General features: G+C 43.4%; 1 protein-coding gene across 1 annotated transcript in view; it reads left to right on the top strand.

Moving 5' to 3' along the window:
• Positions 1 to 21382, top strand: part of LOC109897490 (cytosolic carboxypeptidase 6) — a 469989-nt gene that overhangs the window by 390934 nt on the left and 57673 nt on the right. Inside the window, exon 8 of the mRNA XM_031832857.1 lies at positions 9685 to 9707. Within this exon, the coding sequence (XP_031688717.1) occupies positions 9685 to 9707 (23 nt within the window). The remainder of the gene's footprint in view (positions 1 to 9684; positions 9708 to 21382) is intronic.

The raw sequence follows: 21382 nt of genomic DNA, 5'->3' as shown, positions 1-21382 counted from the left end.
TATAGAATGGTGTCGTCTGCGTAGAGGTGGATCAGGGAATCGCCCGCAGCAAGAGCAACATCATTGATATACACAGAGAAAAGAGTCGGCCCGAGAATTGAACCCTGTGGCACCCCCATAGAGACTGCCAGAGGACCGGACAGCATGCCCTCCGATTTGACACACTGAACTCTGTCTGCAAAGTAATTGGTGAACCAGGCAAGGCAGTCATCCGAAAAACCGAGGCTACTGAGTCTGCCGATAAGAATATGGTGATTGACAGAGTCGAAAGCCTTGGCGAGGTCGATGAAGACGGCTGCACAGTACTGTCTTTTATCGATGGCGGTTATGATGTCGTTTAGTACCTTGAGTGTGGCTGAGGTGCACCCATGACCGGCTCGGAAACCAGATTGCACAGCGGAGAAGGTACGGTGGGATTCGAGATGGTCAGTGACCTGTTTGTTGACTTGGCTTTCGAAGACCTTAGATAGGCAGGGCAGGATGGATATAGGTCTGTAACAGTTTGGGTCCAGGGTGTCTCCCCCTTTGAAGAGGGGGATGACTGCGGCAGCTTTCCAATCCTTGGGGATCTCAGACGAGATGAAAGAGAGGTTGAACAGGCTGGTAATAGGGGTTGCGACAATGGTGGCAGATAGTTTCAGAAATAGATGGTCCAGATTGTCAAGCCCAGGTTCGGCTTCTGGAATCAGTTCAATTGCCCTGGGGGGTGCAAAAAGGATCCGCTTCAGGAAAGTCACAATCCTAAATAGCCTAATGTCAAGGCAATCTTTCAAACTAATTTTGCAGTATTATTTACACCTTAAAATGAGTAACACATCCATGGCCACATTTTGATGTCACTGTAACAATAAATGTCTTCTTATGTAATCATAGAAAGCGTCCATGTTCAGGGTCACAGGTCTGTGGAAATCTTCACAATTGCTTTTATAATCTGCACAGAATTCCAAATGACATTGATGCTTGCATCATGTACTTTATTTATCTCAATTGCAATCCAGGTCATTTGGTTGTACTATTAGATGAAGCACAGTAAAAACACATTAAGTTGTTTTATAAATAAACAAAATATCTGACATTGCATTCCCATTTTAACTTTGGTGTGCTTTTAAATGGTTGGAAATAATATGATAACACATTAGGTGACAACTAAACCAAAAATCGGAGATTGATTTTCCATTGGAATTTGGTTGTGCGTCTAAATGGTTGAAAACATAGTGATAACGCATTGGGAATTCATTGTGCTGCTGTCATTTTGAGTGACTGAAAATATGTTGAACTCTCATTGATCAATGTCAGTGGTATAAAAAGTACCCAATTGTCATAATTGAGTAAAAGGAAAGATACCTTAATAGAAAATGACTCAAGTAAAAGTGAAAGTCACACAGTAAAATACTATTTGAGTAAAGGTTTTAAAGTGTTTGATAATTAAGTGTCAAAGGTCAATTTAATTACTAAAATATACTTAAGTATCAAAAATAAAAGTATAAATCATTTTAAATTACTTATATTAAGCAAACCAGATGTCACAATTTTCTTGTTTTTTAAATTTATGGATAACCAGGGGCACTCTGTAACTCTCAGACACAATTTACAAACGAAGCATTCGTGTTTAGTAAGTCTGCCAGGTCAGTGGCAGTAGGGAAGACCAGGGATGTGCTCTTGATAAGTGTGTGAATTGGACCATTTTCCTGTCCTGCTAAGCATTCAAAATGTACTTATGGGTGTGAGCTAAAATGTATGGAGTAAAAAGTACATAATTTTCTTTAGGAATGTAGTGAAGTAAAAGTCATCAAAAATATGAATAGTAAAGTACATATACCCCCCAAAACTACATTTGTAGTACTTTAAAGTATTTGTACTTAAGTACGTTCTTAATTTATTTTATTTAACCTGTATTTAACCAGGAAAAGCCCATTGAGCCCAGTGTATTTTTCAAGGGAGACCTGGCCAAGAGGGCAGCAACAATCAAATACATTACGGAATTAAAACATACAATACAATACAACAACATGATCCAGCCTAAAAAAAGCATTTACACTCCTCTGTAACAGAGTCTCCCATCAAAAATGTAAATTCATTCAGTGGCACTAACATATCTAGATGAAGCATGGATTGCAGACTATTCCATGCATCTGGTGCACAGGACGAGAAGGCAGTCTTGCCTAATACTGTAAATGTCCTGGGGACTTTAAGTAGCAACCACCTAGCAGACCGGGTATGGTAACTGTTGCTGGTGAAGGAGACCAGACTACAGAGGTAAAGAGGGAGTTTACCCAAAAGGGCTTTGTAGATGAACACATATAAATGTACAGTATCTATCTGCACATATTACACCACTGATCAATATATCTACCAAATGTTACCCTATTCTACACATTAAAATGACTTAGTGTGCCCAGTGGGTGGGATGAGTGCACAATAGAGTACTATTGCTGATGAGTTGTATTTACTTTCAGTATTTACCTATAGGCATGCAATACATTTCCAGATCACAGTGACTAATCATTGAGTGAAATCTTGCAACAGTAAAACCAGCTAATGTCCAGCTAATGTGGTGAAAGGGTTTGCAATAGTTTTGGGAGGGAAAGAGACCGTTGATATATCACAAAACATTCTCCTTTTTGTTCTTGGTCATTTATTTTGTGATGCTACATTTTTCATGTTGGAAAATAGACTCCAGGGTTAACAGACAATGCCTTTGTCTTCAAAGTCATTAATTTGCATGGTTAAGCATGCCAATCAAGCAACCAAGCTAAAATGGCTCAATCTCTCCCCATCCATCCATTGTGGCCCTTGTGTCCATGGGAGTGGTGTCTGGAGACATGGTGCTGGGGGGCCAGTGTGACTGTGATGCCCTCTAGTCAACCTCTCATCCCTGGAGGGTAACAGAGGGGACCTCGGTGTTAACACTATGACCTACCACAGCTCCATGGACACAGTCTCTTTTGTCTCATCAAATATTGAATACAGAGAATTATGAAAATATTAGATTTTTTTAAAGATAAGCTTAGTCTCTTATACTTCACTCTCTCTCCCACGCTCACACACTCTCACACAGCAGCATTAAGTGTTGTGGAGGGATTTGGCATCTGTTAGTGAGCATCTGTCTGTGGAGTCTCACATTCTCACAAATTTGCCTTATTTAAATGGTTCAAATGAAATGGTTTAGGTGGCGAAGAGACTCCTTCCTTTGAATTTCTCACTCTTTTTTTCTTGAGCAGGATTCCAACTGGCTTCAATTAATAGAGAATCCAAAGAAATCTTGAATTCTTCATTCTTTTTCATTTAAGCTAATTATGGCACAAAATGAAGACCATTGCGGTGAAACTCCACAAAAGGGTCTGACATTGACAGACAATGTCACTGTCACAGGGCCACTCTCTGCCGGGATGCTAATCACCACAGTTTCATATTCCTGCATGTGTATTCTCCTCTCCACTGTCCTCTATCAATGCTTTACCTCCCTTCCTCTCTCCCTCTCATTCCTCTTTCTTCTTCTCTCCAACTCCGTCGCTTTCCTCCCTCTCTCCTCCTCTCCATCTCTCACTCTCTCTATGTAGGGTGTTAATGGAAATTAACTAATTGTTGCAACATTTAATGATTATATAATGCATTAAATCTAGCTTGTTACTTGCTAAGCAATTTTGTTACATTTCAAGGGCAATCAATTTGTATTAGGCTAGATAAAATCTGCCCGCCTCTGTCATGAGAGACAGAGGGAACATTGTGCTGCTCCCCAGACTAGATATTCATGACAAGCCACTGCCATTCTCAACAACGACTCTAACCTACATATATACAATGTGTCAGTCATATGGAGGTCACTTACTGTCTGCCTGCCTATGTGCTGAATTGATAGGAAATTGATCATTCAAGCGTATGTTTATTTAATTGTGTTTGCTTGTTTCATGTCCTTCTATTTATTTATTTATATTTTATTATTTTTCATGGTATCCAATTGGTAGTTACAGTCTTGTCTCATCGCTGCAACTCCCGTACGGACTCGGGAGAGGCGAAGGTCGAGAGCCGTGCATCCTCTAAAACACAACCCAACCAAGCCACACTGCTTCTTGACACAATACCCACTTAACCCGGAAGCCAGCCTCACCAATGTATCGGAGGAAACACTGTACACCTCTCAACCGTGTCAGTGTGCACTGCGCCCGGCCTGCCACAAGAGCCGGTAGTGCGCGATGGGACAAGGACATCCCTGCCAGCCAAACCCTCCCCTAACCCGGACGGTGCTGGGAAAATTGTGCGCCGCCCCATGGGTCTCCGGTCATGGTCGGCTGCGACAGAGCCTGGACTCGAACTCAGGATTTCTAGTGGGACAGCTAGCACTGCGATGCAGTGCCTTAGAACACTGCACCACTCTGGAGCCTTCTATTTCTAGCGTAAGGCTACTTCTTTGATTCCTGCATCATCAATATCTCAGGATTAAATTGAGATTTTGTATCACTAATTTACACACCATACCCCATCATGTCAATCTAGAATAATGTTTTTAGAAATATTTACAAATTAATAAAAAATGAAAAGCTGAAACGTCTTGACTCTAAGTATTCCACCCTTTCGTTATGGTAAGCCTAAATAAATTCAGGAGTAAAATGTGCTTAACAAGTCACATAATAAACTGCATGGACTCTGTGTGCCATAATAGTGTTTAGATGACTACCACATCTCTGTACCCCACATATTCAGATAATTTAAATTCTTTAACTTGGGTCAAACGTTTCAGGTAGCCTTCCACAAGCTTCCCACAATAAGTTGGCTGAATTTTGGCCCATTCCTCCTGACAGAGCTGGTGTAACCGAGTCAGGTTAGTAAGCCTCCTTGCTCGCACACACTTTTCAGTTCTGCCCACAAATTTTCTATAGAATTGAGGTCAGGGTTTTGTAATGGCCACTCCAATACCTTGACTTTATTGTCCTTAAGACATTTTGCCACAACTTTGGAAGTATGCTTGGGGTCATTGTCCATTTGGAAGACCCATTTGCGACCAAGCTTTAACTTCCTGACTGAAGTCTTGAGATGTTGCTTCAATGTATCCACATAATTTTCCACCCTCATGATGCCATCTATTTTGTGAAGTGCACCAGTCCCTCCTGCAGCAAAGCACCCCCACGACATGATGCTGCCACCAAGTGCTTCACGGTTGGGATGGTGTTCTTCGGCTTGCACGCCTCCCCTTTTCCCTCCAAACACAACAATTGTCATTATGGCAGGTCTATTTTTCAGACCAGAGGACATTTCTCCAAAAAGTACGATCTTTGTCCCCATGTGCAGTTGCAAACCATAGTCTGGCTTTTTTATGGCGGTTTTGGAGCAGTGGCTTCTTCCTTGCTGAGCGGCCTTTCAGGTTATGTCTATATAGGACTTGTTTTACTGTGGATATAGATGCTTTTGTACCTGTTTCCTCCAGCATCTTCGCAAGGTCCTTTACTGTTCTGGGATTGATTTGCACTTTTTGCACCAAAGCACATTCTTCTCTAGGAGACAGAACGCATCTCCTTCCTGAGCGGTATGATGGCTGAGTGGTCCAGTGGTGTTTATACTTGCGCACTATTGTTTGTACAGATGAACGTGGTACCTTCAGGCATTTGGAAATTGCTCCCATGGATGAACCAGACTTGTGGAGGTCTACAATTTTTTTTCTTAGGTCTTGACTGATTTGTTTTGATTTTCCCATGATGTCAAGCAAAGAGGCACTAAGTTTGAAGGTAGGCCTTGAAATACATCCACAGGTACACCTCCAGTCGACTCAAATGATGTCAATTAGCCTATCAGAAGCTTCTAAAGCCATGATATCATTTTCTGGAATTTTCCAAGCTGTTTAAATGCACAGTAACATAGTGTATGTAAACTTCTGACTCACTGGAATTGTGATACAGTGAATTACAAGTGAAATAATCTGTCTATAAACAATTGTTGGAAAAATGACTTGTGTCATGCAAAAAGTAGATGTCCTAACCGACTTGCCAAAACTATAGTTTGTTAACAAGAAATTTGTGGAGTTTTAATCTAAGTGTATGTAAACTTCCGACTTCAACTGTATTAATTTTACACTTTGGATGGTGTATCAATACACCCAGTCAAAGATAAAGGCGTCCTTCCTAAATCAGTTGCCAAAAAAGAAGGAAACCACTCAGGGATTTTCCATGAGGGCAAAACACTAAACTCTGTAAGGACAAAACACTTACAGAGTTTAATGGGTGTGATAGGATATAACTCAGGATGGATCAACAACATTGTAGTTACTCCACTATACTAATATACATGACAGAGTAAAAAGAAGGAAGCCTGTACAGAAAACAAATATTCAAAAAGATGCATCCTGCAATAAGGCACAAAAGTAAAACTGCAAAAAAATTGGAAATGAAAAAAACATTTTGTCCTGAATTCAAAGCGTTATGTTTGGGGCAAATCCAACACAACACATCACTGAGTACCACGCTTCATATTTTCAGGAATGGCGCCGGCTGCATCATGTTATGGGTATGTGTCACGATCGTCGTGGTAACCATACTCAAACCATCATACTCGGACCAAGGCGCAGCATACGTAGAGTTCCACATGTTTATTAAATGAAACTCACAAAAACAACAAAGAGCAACGAAACGTGACGTTCTGTAGAGCTCATAGGCATCAACACAAAAACAAGATCCCACAAAAACCCAGTGGGAAAAGGCTGCCTAAATATGATCCCCAATCAGAGTCAGAGACAACGATAGACAGCTGCCCCTGATTGGGAACCATACCAGGCCAACATAGAAATAGAAAAACTAGAGTACACACCCTAGTCACACCCCGACCTAACCAAATTAGAGATTAAAAGGGCGTGACAGGTGGGCATCTAGCCTCGGTGGCGGCTCCGGTGCGGGACGTAGACCCCGCTCCGCTCGCGGATCCGTCAGCTTCAGTGGTGGCTCTGGTGCGGGAATCGTCGCCGGAAGCTCCAGACCGTGGATCGTCGCTGGAGGAATCGGACCGTGGCTCGTTGCCAGAAGCTCCGAACCGTGGATCGTTGCCGGAGGGTCCGGACCGTGGATCGTCGCTGGAGGAACCGGACCATGGATCGTCGCCAGAGGAACCGGACCGTGGATCATCGCCAGAAGCTCTGGACCGTGGATCGTCGCCGGGGATTCTGGACCGTGGTTCGTCGCTGGGGGAACTGGACCGTGGATCCTCGCTGGACCCTCGCTGGAGGCTCTGGACTGGGAACCTTCGTTGGAGGCTCTGGACTTGGAACCCTCGCTGGAGGCTCTGGACTGGGAACCCTCGCTGGAGGATCTGGATTGGGAACCCTCGCTGGAGGCTCTGGACTGGGAACCCTCGCTGGAGGCTCTGGACTGGGAACCTTCGCAGGAGGCTCTAGACTAGGAACCCTAGTCTAGTCTGGAGGCCTGATGCGTGGGGCCGGCACATGTGGCACCGGACTGGTGACATGCACATCAGGGCGCGTGCATTGAGCAGGCACAGGACTTACCTGACTGGGAAGGCTCACTTGAGGGAGAGTGCGAGTAGCAGGCACAGGACGTACCGGACTGGGGACACGCACTTCAGGGAGAGTGCGAGGAGCAGGCACAGGATGTACTTGACTGGGAAGGCGCACTTGAGGGAGAGTGCAAGGAGCAGGCACAGGACGTAGCGGCCTGTGGAGGTGCACTGGAGACCTGGTGTGTAGAACCGGCACAAATTGTACCGGAACGGTGACACACACTTCAGGGCAAGTGCGTGGAGGAGACACAGGACGTACCGGACTGGGGAGGCACACTGGAGGCCAGATGCGTGAAACTGGTGCAGATGACACTGGACTGGTGTCACGCTCCTCAGCACGCCCGCTCTGCAGCACTCACATTGACACCACCTCTCTCCAGAATCTTTCATCGAGTTCCTCCTTCGACTCCCTGACGGTCTCTGGCTCATTCCTCGGCTCCACCGACCACCCCGTGTGCCTCCCCCAAAAAATGTTTTCGGGCTGTCTTTTGGGCTTTCTACCTGGCCGCGAAACTCACAAAAACAATAAAGAGCAACGAAACGTGATGTTCTGTAGAGCTCACAGGCATCAACACAAAAAGAAGATACCACAAAAACCCAGTGGGAAAAGGCTGCCTAAATATGATCCCCAATCAGAGACAACGATAGACAGCTGCCTCTGATTGGGAACCATACCAGGCCAACATAGAAATATAAAAACTAGAGTACCCACCCTAGTCACACCCCGACCTAACCAAATTAGAGATTAAAAGGGCGTGACAGAATGCTTGTCATCGGCAAGGACTTTGTAGTTTTTTAGGATAAAAAAAATGGAATAGAGCTAAGAACAGGCCAAATCATAGGCCAACTATACACTGGAGTGGCTTACCAAGACGACATTGAATGTTCCTGTGTGGCCTCGTTACAGTTTTGACTTAGATTAGCTTGAAAATGGCTGTCTAGAGATGATCAACAACCAAGTTAAGAGAGTTTGATAATTTTTAAGGAGTCATGGGCAAATATTGTACACTCCAGGTGTGCAAAGCTCTTAGAGACTTACCCAGAAAAACTCACAGCTGTAATCGCAGCCAAAGGCAAAAACCGCTCACTTTCTCCCTCCGATCCTCTCTGTCATGCACCCGGGACAATGCATTGGCCTTGACGTTCTTAGATCCCGGCCGGTAGGAAATGGTAAAGTCAAACCTGGCAAAGAATAGGGCCCACCTGGCCTGACACGGGTTCAGCCTCTTCACTGCTTGAATATACCTTAGGTTCTGGTGGTCCGTCCAAACAATGTACAACAGTACAATGTAGAAAATAGTACAAAATTAAGAAAAACCCTTGAATGAGTTGGTGTGTCCAAACGTTTGACTGGTAATGTATAAACTGAACAAATCTCATATGTGTTACCCCTTGGCAGCATTATCAGAAAGCACAGGACTGATTTTCATTGCTACGCAGATGATACACGACTTTCCATTTCTGTGTCAGAAGAGGATTTTAGCTCCATGGATAAATTATTAGACTGTATAGGTAATTTAAATACTCGGATGGCTCACAACTTCCTCCAGCTAAATCAAGACAAGACAAAGGTACTTATTGTTGCAGCCAAAGCATAGAGAGAATCTGGCAGCACATGTTAATTTACAGGCAATAAAAATAAAACACCAGGTAAAAAACCTAGGTGTCATTTTAGATTCTGAACTCAATTTCGAATCACACATTAGAAATGTGACCAAAATAGCTTTGTACCACCTGAGGAACATTGCCAAGGTGCGGCCATTTCTTTCTCAGGCTGATACAGAGAGACTTATTCATGCTTTTATTACAAGCTGGCTTGACTTCTGTAACGCTCCCCTGTCTGGTCTATCCAAGAAAGCCATTGGTCAACTGCAAAACATACAGAATACTGCAGAATGGGTACTGACCAAGACCAGATGGAGAGCACACATTAAACTGGTTTTAAAGAATCTCTACACTGGCTGCCTGTGAGTTTTAGAATACATTTTAAGATTAGTCTAATGTTTTTTAAATCAATCCACGATTGTGCACTCCAATACACGTCAGACATGATTTTTTGTTATGTACCCAGTAGGTCCCTCAGGTCCTCTGGCACTGGCCTTTAAACTACCTAAAAGCCTAGGACCAAGAGGCATGTAGAGGCAGCCTTTAGTTGCTATGCCCCCAGCCTCTGCAATCGCCTCCCAGAGAACCTGAAGTGTGGAGAAACTGTGGACATATTTAAACAGCACACCTTTTTAGCTTTGCTTTTCCTTAGGGTGCTTTTTAGTCTTTAAGTTTTTATTGTTATTGTTTATTTTTTATCCTCTGGTGTTTGTTGTGTAGTAAATATATGTATGTTTTTTTGTTTGTTAGTTTTCTCCTATGAAGCACATTGCGTTGCATCTGTGTCTGAAATGTGCTAGATAATCTTGATTTGATTTGATACATATAATGAGGACATAAGGTAGGGGACCTTACTGTGTAGCTGACCCTGCTCATTCCTGATTCATTTAGGATTTCTGATAGATCTAAGAAATCAGTTTTGATAAAAATATTATTTAAATATTATTTAAAATAAGAAAGGACTATTGCAAGAAACTGCATAAGATAATTTGTCTGTTAATATTAATTATTGCTGTTTTTAGACTTTGAAATTGGGATCCTTCACTCTGTACAAGGGCATTTCCAAGCATAGAGCCGACATAAAAATGTATAATAAATAAAATATTTAGAAAATTCCGAAGCAAATCAAAATTCCCCTAAATGTAATTTTTAAGCTCAAATAATACACAAATAAATAAATAAAACAATCTAAAAAATAAAGTTTCCCTGTCAGACAAGGACTGTCCCGACTTTCAAGAATCTCTGAAATATAGGCTATAAGATTAACACGAGACGCTGATAGGAGGAATTATGATTGACTGATGAACAACAACAATTAACTTAAAAGAGGGTAAAGGTGTTCGCATGCTTCCCAACCGAAACAGTTTTATAGAATTTGTGCATATATTATGATGACATTTTGTGACATTTTTGTTTGTTTTGTGCTTCCTGAGCGTTATTTCGGCTGGGTAGTGCATTAGGGTAGTGCATTCGGCCCAGTACATCACTGGGGCTAAGCTGCCTGCCATCCAGGACCTCTACACCAGGCGGTGTCATAGGAAGGCCCTAAAAATTGTCAAAGACCCCAGCCACCTCAGTCATAGACTGTTCTCTCTACTACCGCATGGCAAGCGGTACCGGAGTGCCAAGTCTAGGACAAAAAGGCTTTTTTCAACAGTTTTTACCCCCAAGCCATAAGACTCCTGAACAGGTAATCAAATGACTATTTGCATTGTGTGCCACCCCCCAACCCCTCTTTTACACTACTACTACTCTCTGTTTATCATATATGCATAGTCACTTTAACCATGTCTACATGTACATACTACCTCACAGGCTGCCTTGACTTTGGGGAAGCTAATGGAGAGGTATGGGCACACTGAGGTTAGGCTGACTGATCCACAGATGACACAATGTCAATCGCACTCCACACTGCCCTTTCCTACCTGGGCAAAAGGAACACCTATGTGAGAATGCTCAGAACACAGCTCAGAACACCATAGTGCTCACAAAGCTCATCACTAAACTAAGGACCCTGGGACTAAACATCTCCCTCTGCAACTGGGTCCTGGACATCCTCACGGTCCACTCCCAGGTGGTAAGGGTAGGTAACAGCACATCTGCCACACTGATCCTCAACACGGGGGCCCCTCAGGGGTGCATGTTTAGTCCCCTCCTGTACTCTCTGTTCAGCCACGATTGTGTGGCCAAGCATGACTTCAACACCATCATTAAGTGGTGGTGGTAGACCTGATCACCGACAATGATGAGACAGCCTATAGGAGGTCAAAGAAAAACCCTTGAATGAGTAGGTGTGCCCAAACTTTTGACTGGTACTGAATATATATATATATATATATATATATATATATATATATATATATATATATTTTTTTTTTAATTGAGCAACTTCAGCACTTTTCAACCTCATATTCATTATCCCCAACACCATACTAGTGTCTATATATATGAAAACCACCATGTGTTTCTAAGATCTGTGGTTAAAAAGATAAAAGGGCCTAAAAAAATGCATCTCTGTGACATCACACGGTAGAATTATAAGTCAGAAAAATAGTGAATTTCAAAACCTGCAACAAGTTTCTAGCCAGAGGGAGGGTATTGTCTTGCTCCCCACATCACGGTGAATCTCATAGTCTTAATCAATGTTTTTTAAATGATGATGTTATCAGGTAGAACAAAATGTAGAAAAGCGCAGTTTTCACATATATAGACATATGAATTGCCCTTTAAGTATTAGCAGCGGTCATTTAGCTGGCTTCTTTATTTAATGGTAATGTGCCGCAAGTGAAACTTGCATGGCAAATCGAGTTGAGTAGAAAGAGGACTTCAAATAAGCAGTGGCAAGGGCTTGCTTTTGAAAGTGCGAGTTTATCTCTGTCCTTTTCTCCGTTTTAAGTGGGCTACAAAGTTGGGAGTTTTGCATGAAGATGATCTCCCCTGTGACTGTGAATAATTCATTAGGCATGACAAATTATTCCATTCTCAACCAACACTACTGCCACCATCACCACCCACAAGACTCCTTTTTGTGTCAGATAAGCATTACAATTTCAGAGACCCCTTATCAGTCTTCTAAGAGTTGAGATGTATCGCAGAGAAGTTCCTGTCAGTCGTCACATGCCACAACTCTAAAACACAGAAGCTGCCTGATTTTGGGAGGGGTAGGCAAACACACAAGAAGAGAAATGGTTATATACATTCAGTTTTGAAATGGACTGATGTGCCAGTACTTTATGGGTTATTGTGATCCAAAACAATTGGTCCAAGTGTGTAGCTATATACAGTAGCAGTGGTTGGACCCCCAGGTAGAGAGTACTAGGCTCAGGGGCCTCCAAGTGAGTGTGGTCTTCACCACAGCTCACTAGTCCAGCCTGTAGTGGGGAACGCCTTCCTGCTTCCTGGCTGCTGGCTGCTTAGGACCTGACTGAGGCTGATGGATTGCAGCACACCCTGTGACACCTCAGCACTTTCCCCCAGCTCAAGCACTGCTTACAAATTACCTTCACATAATGTTATTTGTCGCATAGTGAGAAGTTTGAAGTAAGACAAGGTGAAAATATAGCTGCAAGCAGCAATGTCGGTTTAGCTGTGGGCCCATAGAGCCACCATCAGGACAAACTGGACACATCGCCCTAGATTAGCTACTTTTGTACTGTTTACCACGCTTGTCAAATATCAGAACTCAAAATCAAACTGATCATGCTTTTGATGTTTTTTGGACTATTTTCTATGATGTTGAATACTTTAAACCCTGCTCTGCAGCTTAGCTAGACTCACATCCCTGAGCATGTGTGCCAAATTTCATCTGTGTCAAACAGTGTCAAAGAGATCAATATAGAAATATGGGCCTGTTATAGCACCACTGTGTGGCTGATCTAAGTGTGCTTGCAGTTGTTGAGTCTTGACAGCATTTGGAACATGTGTATCAAGTTTTGTTACAATATGAATATCCATGTTTGATTTATATGCATTTCTATGCCATATCACACCTACGTGAGAGTGTATTGGTCAGTATGTTGTCTGAGCTACTAGCCTGGAAATTGTTGCTTTGAGAGACCTTGGTCCATAGATGCCACATATGCAGATCGGTCATTTGGTGCCAGAGGAGTAGCATTGTGTCTTTCACAAAATAGAAAATGGCGGAAAATTCATCATGGCGGACCTTATGGGTCCTTGAGGGAAATGTGTTCCTTGTACATCATTTCAGGTTTCTAGGTCTCACAGATTGAGGGGCATGCACTTTCAAAGTTTGAATACTAAATTGCTTGTTTTAGCGCCACCATGTGGTCAATTAACAGAGCATTGCTTGAGCAGGTGTGGCCCTTAGGCCTTGACTTTTTTTCAAGGTCTCAAGCTTGTAAGTCTTACCATCTCACATGAATTTGCAAGTGAATTTTTGCTTACAGAAGAAGAAGAATGCCAACAAATACAATAGGGTTTCACCTGCTTCACTGCTTAACCCCTAAAAAGGACAGAGTAGACTAACCGCTTGCCTCCTCACTGATATTCCTACAAGGAAGGAGAGGGAGGGAGAGGGCCGTTGTGCAGTGACTGAAGGAGTGGGTACTAAAGGCCAGAGGAGGGGAGGGTTATCAATCAGCTGCTGTGGCAGCTCAGATGGTGGGTAAGGGAGAGGTGAGGAGGGGGGAGTGGGAGGCCCTGTGGGAGGCTTACAATCTGAGGAGACTGAGGCGGTTCTGTTCTGTTTGGCTCCAGTCTGACTGTGTGACTTCTGGGCAGGACTCTGAGGGACCTCTCCACTCAGGTCTCACACCGCACTGCAGCAGTACATGTTATCACTGCTCAGCACCTGGCTGGGCCCATTCTCATTTTTATGTCTCTCACACTCACTCTCATCAAAGTCTTATTCAGCTGAATCTGCAGTGGAATTCTCCATGACTATAAGAAGTCTTCACTAACTCAGTGAGCACTGGGGTTCTGAACTGAAGGGCACTTGTAAGCACCTTGTCTTAGCATTATTCACACAGACATCAAACTCATTGAAGCAGCTGCATAGGTTATTAAAACCCAACTCATTCGGTTTCTGAGGGAATCTTTTTTTCCTGCCAAATGAGAGATTGGCTTTAAAAGTCACAGAAGACACACTAAAAGAGCAAACTGACAAGGGTCGTCCCTCCTCACTGTCACTGGCTGGTCCCCGGAGACTGCATTAGAGGAGGTGACATTAAGCGCCCCTGCCAGGCCCATGTTAATTAGAGACCTCTAACACTGTCAGATAACCAAGAGCCATTCTAACAAACAGCACCTTTATGTCCAGAGATCAGGAGGCAGCAGACAACTCTGCCCTCTCTACTACCACTCCCTGATGGGAACATGGCTTACAGGGGATAGGGGAGGTCTGTAGTGCACTGTTTACACTAGCTGGTCATTCTTTAGGTCACAGTATAGCTACTTGTGCATCAGGTCTTGTGCTCTAGCATTTTATATCAAAGTTGCAGTTGCATTATTGTGTGAATGCATGGGACCACAAGGGTATAAATGAATCGGCTCATGCATCCCAGTAGTGGGTACAGTACCTGATTTGGATAGAGTTCTGGAACTTCCCAGGAAGTTGTGACAGTGGCAGAAAAAAGAGGGAGTGATACAGGGTGGATGTGTGTCTGTCAGTGGGGGCCAGAGAGGGAGGTGAAGTTGGCTCCAATCAGAATGAGATCTCACTGTGTTGGTAGAGAGAGCGCAGGATGGAGAGGGAGAGGGAGAGAGAGAGAGAGAGTGCCAGTGCAGTTGGGCAGTGTGACTGTGACTTCCTGCTGGCCGCCAGGCTGTCTGTCTGTCTAGAAGCTGCTACGGCGACCGAGCTGCTGTCAGCTGGCTTCAGTGTCCCCAGTGTGGGACAAGCACGCTGGCTGTCAACTCCACACTCGCATCTCCTCTCTGCTCCTCTCTCCCCGTTGTTAACGCAGCACCACAGCCTCCTGACTGCTACACTTCCCTGAGTGGACGACAAAACAGGATAGAAATATGTGAATAATCTTTGACAGCTTTTTATGCTTGGTATGTTCTAAAATCATATCTGATCTTTATTTCGATCTGGTTCGTATGTCCCCTCTGACCGCAGCCTGTGCTGCAAAGCAGCCACTACTGGCAGGTTTGAGTCTGAAAGTTCTGCTACGCTCCTGGGATGATAATAAGGGGGGGCAGTGTTGAAGCCAAGCTGAGAGAGTGTGACTATGCGTGTGGCTAGTGGAAACTCATCCCGACAGCTAGCCAGCAGCCGTGCACCTGCACACAGCAAGGTGTTGGCCTAGCGCTGAGACGTGAGGCCTTTACTGGAGGATAACATGAGCTGAGAGGGCCCAGTCACCCATCCAGGATTCCCTGCGCCCTACTCGCTGGGGCTTAAGTCTCTACATGGAGAGGAAAAAAGGATGCAGATGTGTGAAAACAAAAATAGAGGAAGAGGCAATTGGATTTGACAAATTCTCTCTTTTTTAGCCTAAGGGTAGTTTGCAGTGCCAGGACTTAATTTGTCAGACTTAAGGAAATAGCGTTACACTGTGACGGTGTCACACTTAGAGCTATCTGTTCCACTGCCTCTGGATTCTTTTTGATGAGGCCATAATTAGGGAGAAGTGTCAAGAGCTGGTAGCTATGGTTTCCAGATAGCATGTTTGCCACATGTCAAGGCTTCATCGGGGTGTGTGTTTTGTGTTTGTGTGGGTGTGTGTTGGCATGAGTGTTCATACATTGAGTATAGTATACTGTGTTCAGTATGATTGCCAACAGTGAATCACATCTTTATCGGTTAGCTAACATCCATATAAACAGGATAGGTAAATTCATGTTGAATATATTAAAATAATGTATGATGTGCCCCTGTCATTATTACTATACTTACCAATGACATACTGATAAAGAGGAATTATTTATCAACTCTGTATTGAAGTAATTTTCTATGAAAGCTGTAAAGTATATCTGTTCCCTGTTCTATAGTATAAAAGTGAGGAAATGAGAGTGAGTTGAAGTGATGTGTCACGTGCCAGTATTCCCAGCTGGAGTTTCTTTTGTATGTTTCTGCCTGGACTCTGGCTGGGTAGGGATGTAGGGCTGGTAGCTGGTGACACTCTCGTCAGCGGCTGTGTGACGGCAGAGATCGCGGCCATTCTAGTGTGGAACCCCAGAGCACATCTGAGACTGATGTTTGTCTGTCTGTCAAGGAAGGAGCAGTGTGGTGCCACGGTGGGACATGGAGGTGTCAGGGGGCTTTGGGCCTCATCCCCACACCCCTCTTTCTGACAGCAAAGGTCAGGGCTTCTCCTGCCTCTCTCTCCCTGCTCCTGACAGGCCTTCCTGTGGGACCAGGCCAGGCCCCTGCTCTGGGGCCCGGCTCGCTGACACACGCCGCATACAATTAATATTTCATCACTGCTTTCCCTTCCCCTTTGATCCACCCCCAGAGCTTTTGATAGGGGCCCTTCTGATGAGAACACCTTTTCACACCACTGAACTTCCTCAAACCTGCAGGAAGTTAGCCGGGTAAGTTTAGATGTGACTTTGCATATGCGATTGATAAAAGGTTCAAATTTTTCTCTTGATAATTGTGAATCACTGAAGAGAGAGCACGGTGTGATTTTTGCATCTGAGAGGGAGGTTCATTGTCCTGGTTGAGTGTGTTTGTCAGTGTGATTTGGAGTTAGTCAGAGCTATTGAGAGCTGTTACAGGCATTGTTTTTTCCATTTATGTTTTGAGGTTGGACTTTAGCACGTTAGCACCTAGGGCGCACCGATTGATGTCACCTCGTTAGTCAGTATGAGTTACACCTGTGCTGGTTGCCATCTCGTTATTTGGAAGGGGTTTCACCTGTGCTGGCCCAGTTGCTATTTAAGAGTGCCTGGCCCAGTTTTCCAGTTGTCTGGTTAGATGCGGAGGGTTAACACCTTCAGTTGGATTGCCTTATTTTGAGTTCCAGACAAGCAGTCTTGTATCTGATTTTGTTTCGCTCTTCCTTTTTGTTTGCTTCCTGTCTTTAAATTTGTTGTGAATTTTTCTTTTGTTTGCCTCCTCTTGGTCAAATTTAGTGGGCTATCATGGTGGGGGTCTTTTAGGTTCCAGTTGTTGTTGCTATTTAACTTTCAGTGGACACCCCCATGAGTGTCTTTCAGAACCCCTCCTAAAACCCCACCTGTTTTGGTTGTTAGTCAGTGACTTTTTGTTAGTTTCCCCTTCTGTTTGAATTACATTTTTGGTTTTCTTGCTGGGGAACATAATAGCCTAATTGCAGAATAGACTGTAAGTACAGCATGGCCATCAGCAGGGTGATCATATCAAACAGACATTTTATCCATTAATAATCCATTAGCCTATCTGATGCTCCTGCTATTCAACAATCACCCATTCCTTTCCCTCCCTGCAGACCAGATGGGGGGGATTCAAATGAGGGGGGGGGGGGGGGCACTAATGACAGTCTGGAAAGGAACATGTCAAAATCATTGACAAAGAAGAGGGGTACAGGGGGACGCTTGGCAAACACATCACCTAGAGCTTATTTTAGAGACAGACCTTCTATAAAGACCTCTATGGAACAGTCTGTACTGGTAAAATGTAATAACATGGCATAACGTCCACTAAACCCAACTTAATTATGTTCCAAGTTCAAACAATGAATAAATAACATCTATCCTTGGCTTGGTGCACTGTGACTCACAATGGCTCTGTAACTGTTACACTTTGGCAAGCATACAGCCCCACTCGGACTGGGAAATATATGACCTTTGTGCCTGACTTGTTCTTTTACCTTGGAGTGAGTAATGTAGTTTCTGCTCTGAGAAAAGCCACAATAAAGTGTGGCTTGGGGGACATGGTTGGTTGGGAGCGGCGGCGGTGGCCTGTGCATTTGTCTGAATCATTGTCCCCAGCCCGGGTCCTGACTGCCGTGCACTCTGCCACAGCGTGATGGAGGAGCACTGGGGCCCTGTCACACCCTCAACACTAAAGCACTCACCCTGCCTCCGGTGAGCCCACATGGCTTTACACTGGGCCTGCAGTGAAGCATGCACCATTCATTCACACAGCATACACACACTGTATTGACCTCTAGTTTGCATATCTAATGTTATAGCAGAGACAAGACCCATGTGTGTCTCAGAGAAGATTACATGGGCTGATGGAAAGACCGACCATTGAGTATGCAAGGTAATGTGGATGTACTGACTGACACGGACTGTAAGCAGTGAGACCGATGACCCAGGGTGGTCTCTCTGCATATACAAATGAGCCACACCCCAGGACTAGTCTGTAATGATTAATATGACCAGCAGACCATATACCAAAGTCAGCTCTGCTTGTTCTAATACCTTCCCTCTGACCTTGAGTGTCACCAGCAGCACCCCATGCTAACCTGGCTTTCCTGTTAATGAGCCTTATCTCCCATTAGAGAGAATGGACTGTAACAACACATTATACCAGAGGACTCATAATCATTAGTACCCAGACCAGTGTGTATGGATCAAGCCCACTGTTCTTTACTGTGGCATGGGAGAGGGCCATGAAGCACAGGCATTTTCCAGCATTAGGGCCTTTCGTTGAAGACTCTATAAAACACCATCAGCCTTCCAGCTTAGCTTCTTCTGTGCCCTCTAGTATGTGTACGTTCTTTTGTGTTTTCTGTGTAAAGAAAGTGGGGAAAGGAAAAGTGGATGAGTTGGAACCAGTTTTCCTTGTGGCGACTCTCCATTTTCCCTATTTTTTTCCCTCTGTAATTTACATTAAAAAAGGGAGTGATTATCAGTTGAGAAGCTGAGGCCGTGGATTTTAAAAGCTGCCTTCAAGACAGGACTATATTCCACAAATAACTCATCTCTCAGAAGTCCTGTTTGTTCTTGAGGTTTGCCCCCACTACAAACATTTTCTTGATCAAAGCCCTATGAAAGGGCCTGCCACTTCAAACATAGACCCCCATTCCGCCACATTGGTCTGCCAGCTCATCGCCATGGCAACTCCGTGATCCGCCAACATCTATGGAGCAGGTAGCCAGGAGTGTGATGGAATGGAAAATACCTAATTTAAATTAGCTTAACTTTTTCCACCTTATTTAATTGATTTCAAAGGTGAGCTGTCTGCCATTACTGAGGTGCAGAATGAGGCTATTGATATAGTGAGTAACCCACTATACACACACATTAATCTACCGTTTTGTGTATTCATTGTGAAAATCCAAATGAGGTCCAGCTATTTAAATCAACAGATAGCAGCTTTCCTCAGGGCCAAATAATTTTCTGAACAAAATCCCAACAGAGCAAACAGCCCAGCCCTCTTTAAACTAACATGGAGTTATTTCTCAACTCAATTTGATTAAAAAATATGTATAGATATAATCAATCACTTTTGATGTTCATTTTATCAGTGGATTATAGTAACGGTGTAACGGTTTTCCTCCTCTTCTGAGGAGGAGTATGAATGATCGGACCAATATGCAGCGTGGTAAGTGTTCGTCATTTTATTCAATAGCACCGAACACTAAAATATAAAGTAACAAAAAGAATAACCAAAACAGTTTTGTCTGGTAACTAAAACAAAGTCAGAAAACAACTACCCACAAATGATAGTGGCTGCCTAAGTATGGTTCTCAATCAGAGACAACGATAAACAGCTGCCTCTGATTGGGAACCATACCAGGCCAAACACAGAAATACAAAAACATAGAACAACACATAGAATGCCCACCCCATCTCACGTCCTGACCAAACTAAAATAGAGACATAAAAAAGGAACTAAGGTCAGGACGTGACAAACGGCGGGTATTGAGATGTGTATTAATCTATTTTATGTAAAGTTACAAAGGGATTAAAATGAGGGATAGGACTTAATCATTCCACCGGAGTGAGAATGTATTCTCAGTCTCAAAGCAAACACGAAGACCAAACTTTGCCTCATCTTAATCTGTTGTCTCTCAGTGTTCTATGTGAGCTGCATCTTCATGTCGCATGCATTCATCATCATTAGGGATTGGTTACCCAAGGTTTTTATATTCATTTGTGTGTGCTTTGCTTCAGAATATATTCCTCCAGCTAGTTTGTCCTGCCAATCAACTGAGTCTCGTCAATCACCTCCGAGGCCCAGGTGGCAACAGGCGTCCGAGCAGCAGTGCCTATTTCACCCGGCCAATCAGGATTCCCCAGAATTACCTGACATTTCATTAATCTCTATCAAAGTCTGGCTAACTACATCCTACATGATTGATGTTGCAATAAAGCCTACAGGGCATTATTACATTTTCCAGCATCATTGTAAAGGAAATGGCAAATGCATTCAAGTAAAAGGGCACCAAGGAGGAGAGTCTCTTTATGACAAAACCCAATTAAATTAGAAGTGCTTAGTTAGACATACCAAGCACAAACCACGTCTTTGCCCTTTTACTGCTGTGTTTGATACATGCTTAAAGTAACTGTCCAGGGAAAAATCTCACTTTTAAAAGTTAATATTCTGTTAACTCATACCCAAATAAAGTTGTTGACACATCCTATACTCGTATTTGTGGCCAAAGCGTAAATTGAAGAAAAAACACGTTAAAAAAAACTCAAACATGTATCTCAAACAGAACGTTTCAAAAATGCTTGCTATATCCTGATAGACAATGATGTCATCCTCCTGAGGAGGATTAGCTGGACAATCAGCTACTTGCGTTCATATTTTTTAGGACCGTTATATGCCCACACCATTCTGTTGTTGGGGTGTGCCCACACCATTCTGTTGTTGGGGTATGCCCACACCATTCCAACACATAAAATATGATTTTTAACATACCCTATTACCTTTTTCGGAAGGGAAACTATTTCACTCACATTGTAATGATTAATAGGTCATATTTCATAGAAATCTGGAAACACTGGACAGTCACTTTAAAAATGTCTACTCCACAAGGAACAGTGAAGCACCCTTTAGCTTCTAACAAGCACACGGAGTTCCACACCCCTTTTAATATATGCTAATGATTATAATAATTTTAGAGTTGCATCTTTTCCCAAGATAACTGTGCAGTATTTTCACACCAAAAGTTGTCTAACTAAATATTACTTCAGTAGTTGTACTGATTATATGTATATATGTTCCTAACTATGGTTATGATGCAGGACAGTATAACTGATCAAACAATAACGGCTCAGATTGGTTGTGTTTTGGGCTGATCCTCTGAAACAGCAAGTGAATGTTAATGACTGAAATTTGGCTGTGTTTTTAAATAGCAGCAGCCATTAGTGTGTTATTAAAGGGATAGTTCACTCAAATTACAAAATGTAAGCAGTATACGGACAAGGTATGACA

Source organism: Oncorhynchus kisutch, linkage group LG10 (assembly GCF_002021735.2).
Source record: "Oncorhynchus kisutch isolate 150728-3 linkage group LG10, Okis_V2, whole genome shotgun sequence".
NCBI lineage: Eukaryota > Metazoa > Chordata > Actinopteri > Salmoniformes > Salmonidae > Oncorhynchus > Oncorhynchus kisutch.
This window is presented reverse-complemented; position numbering and strand designations above follow the sequence as displayed.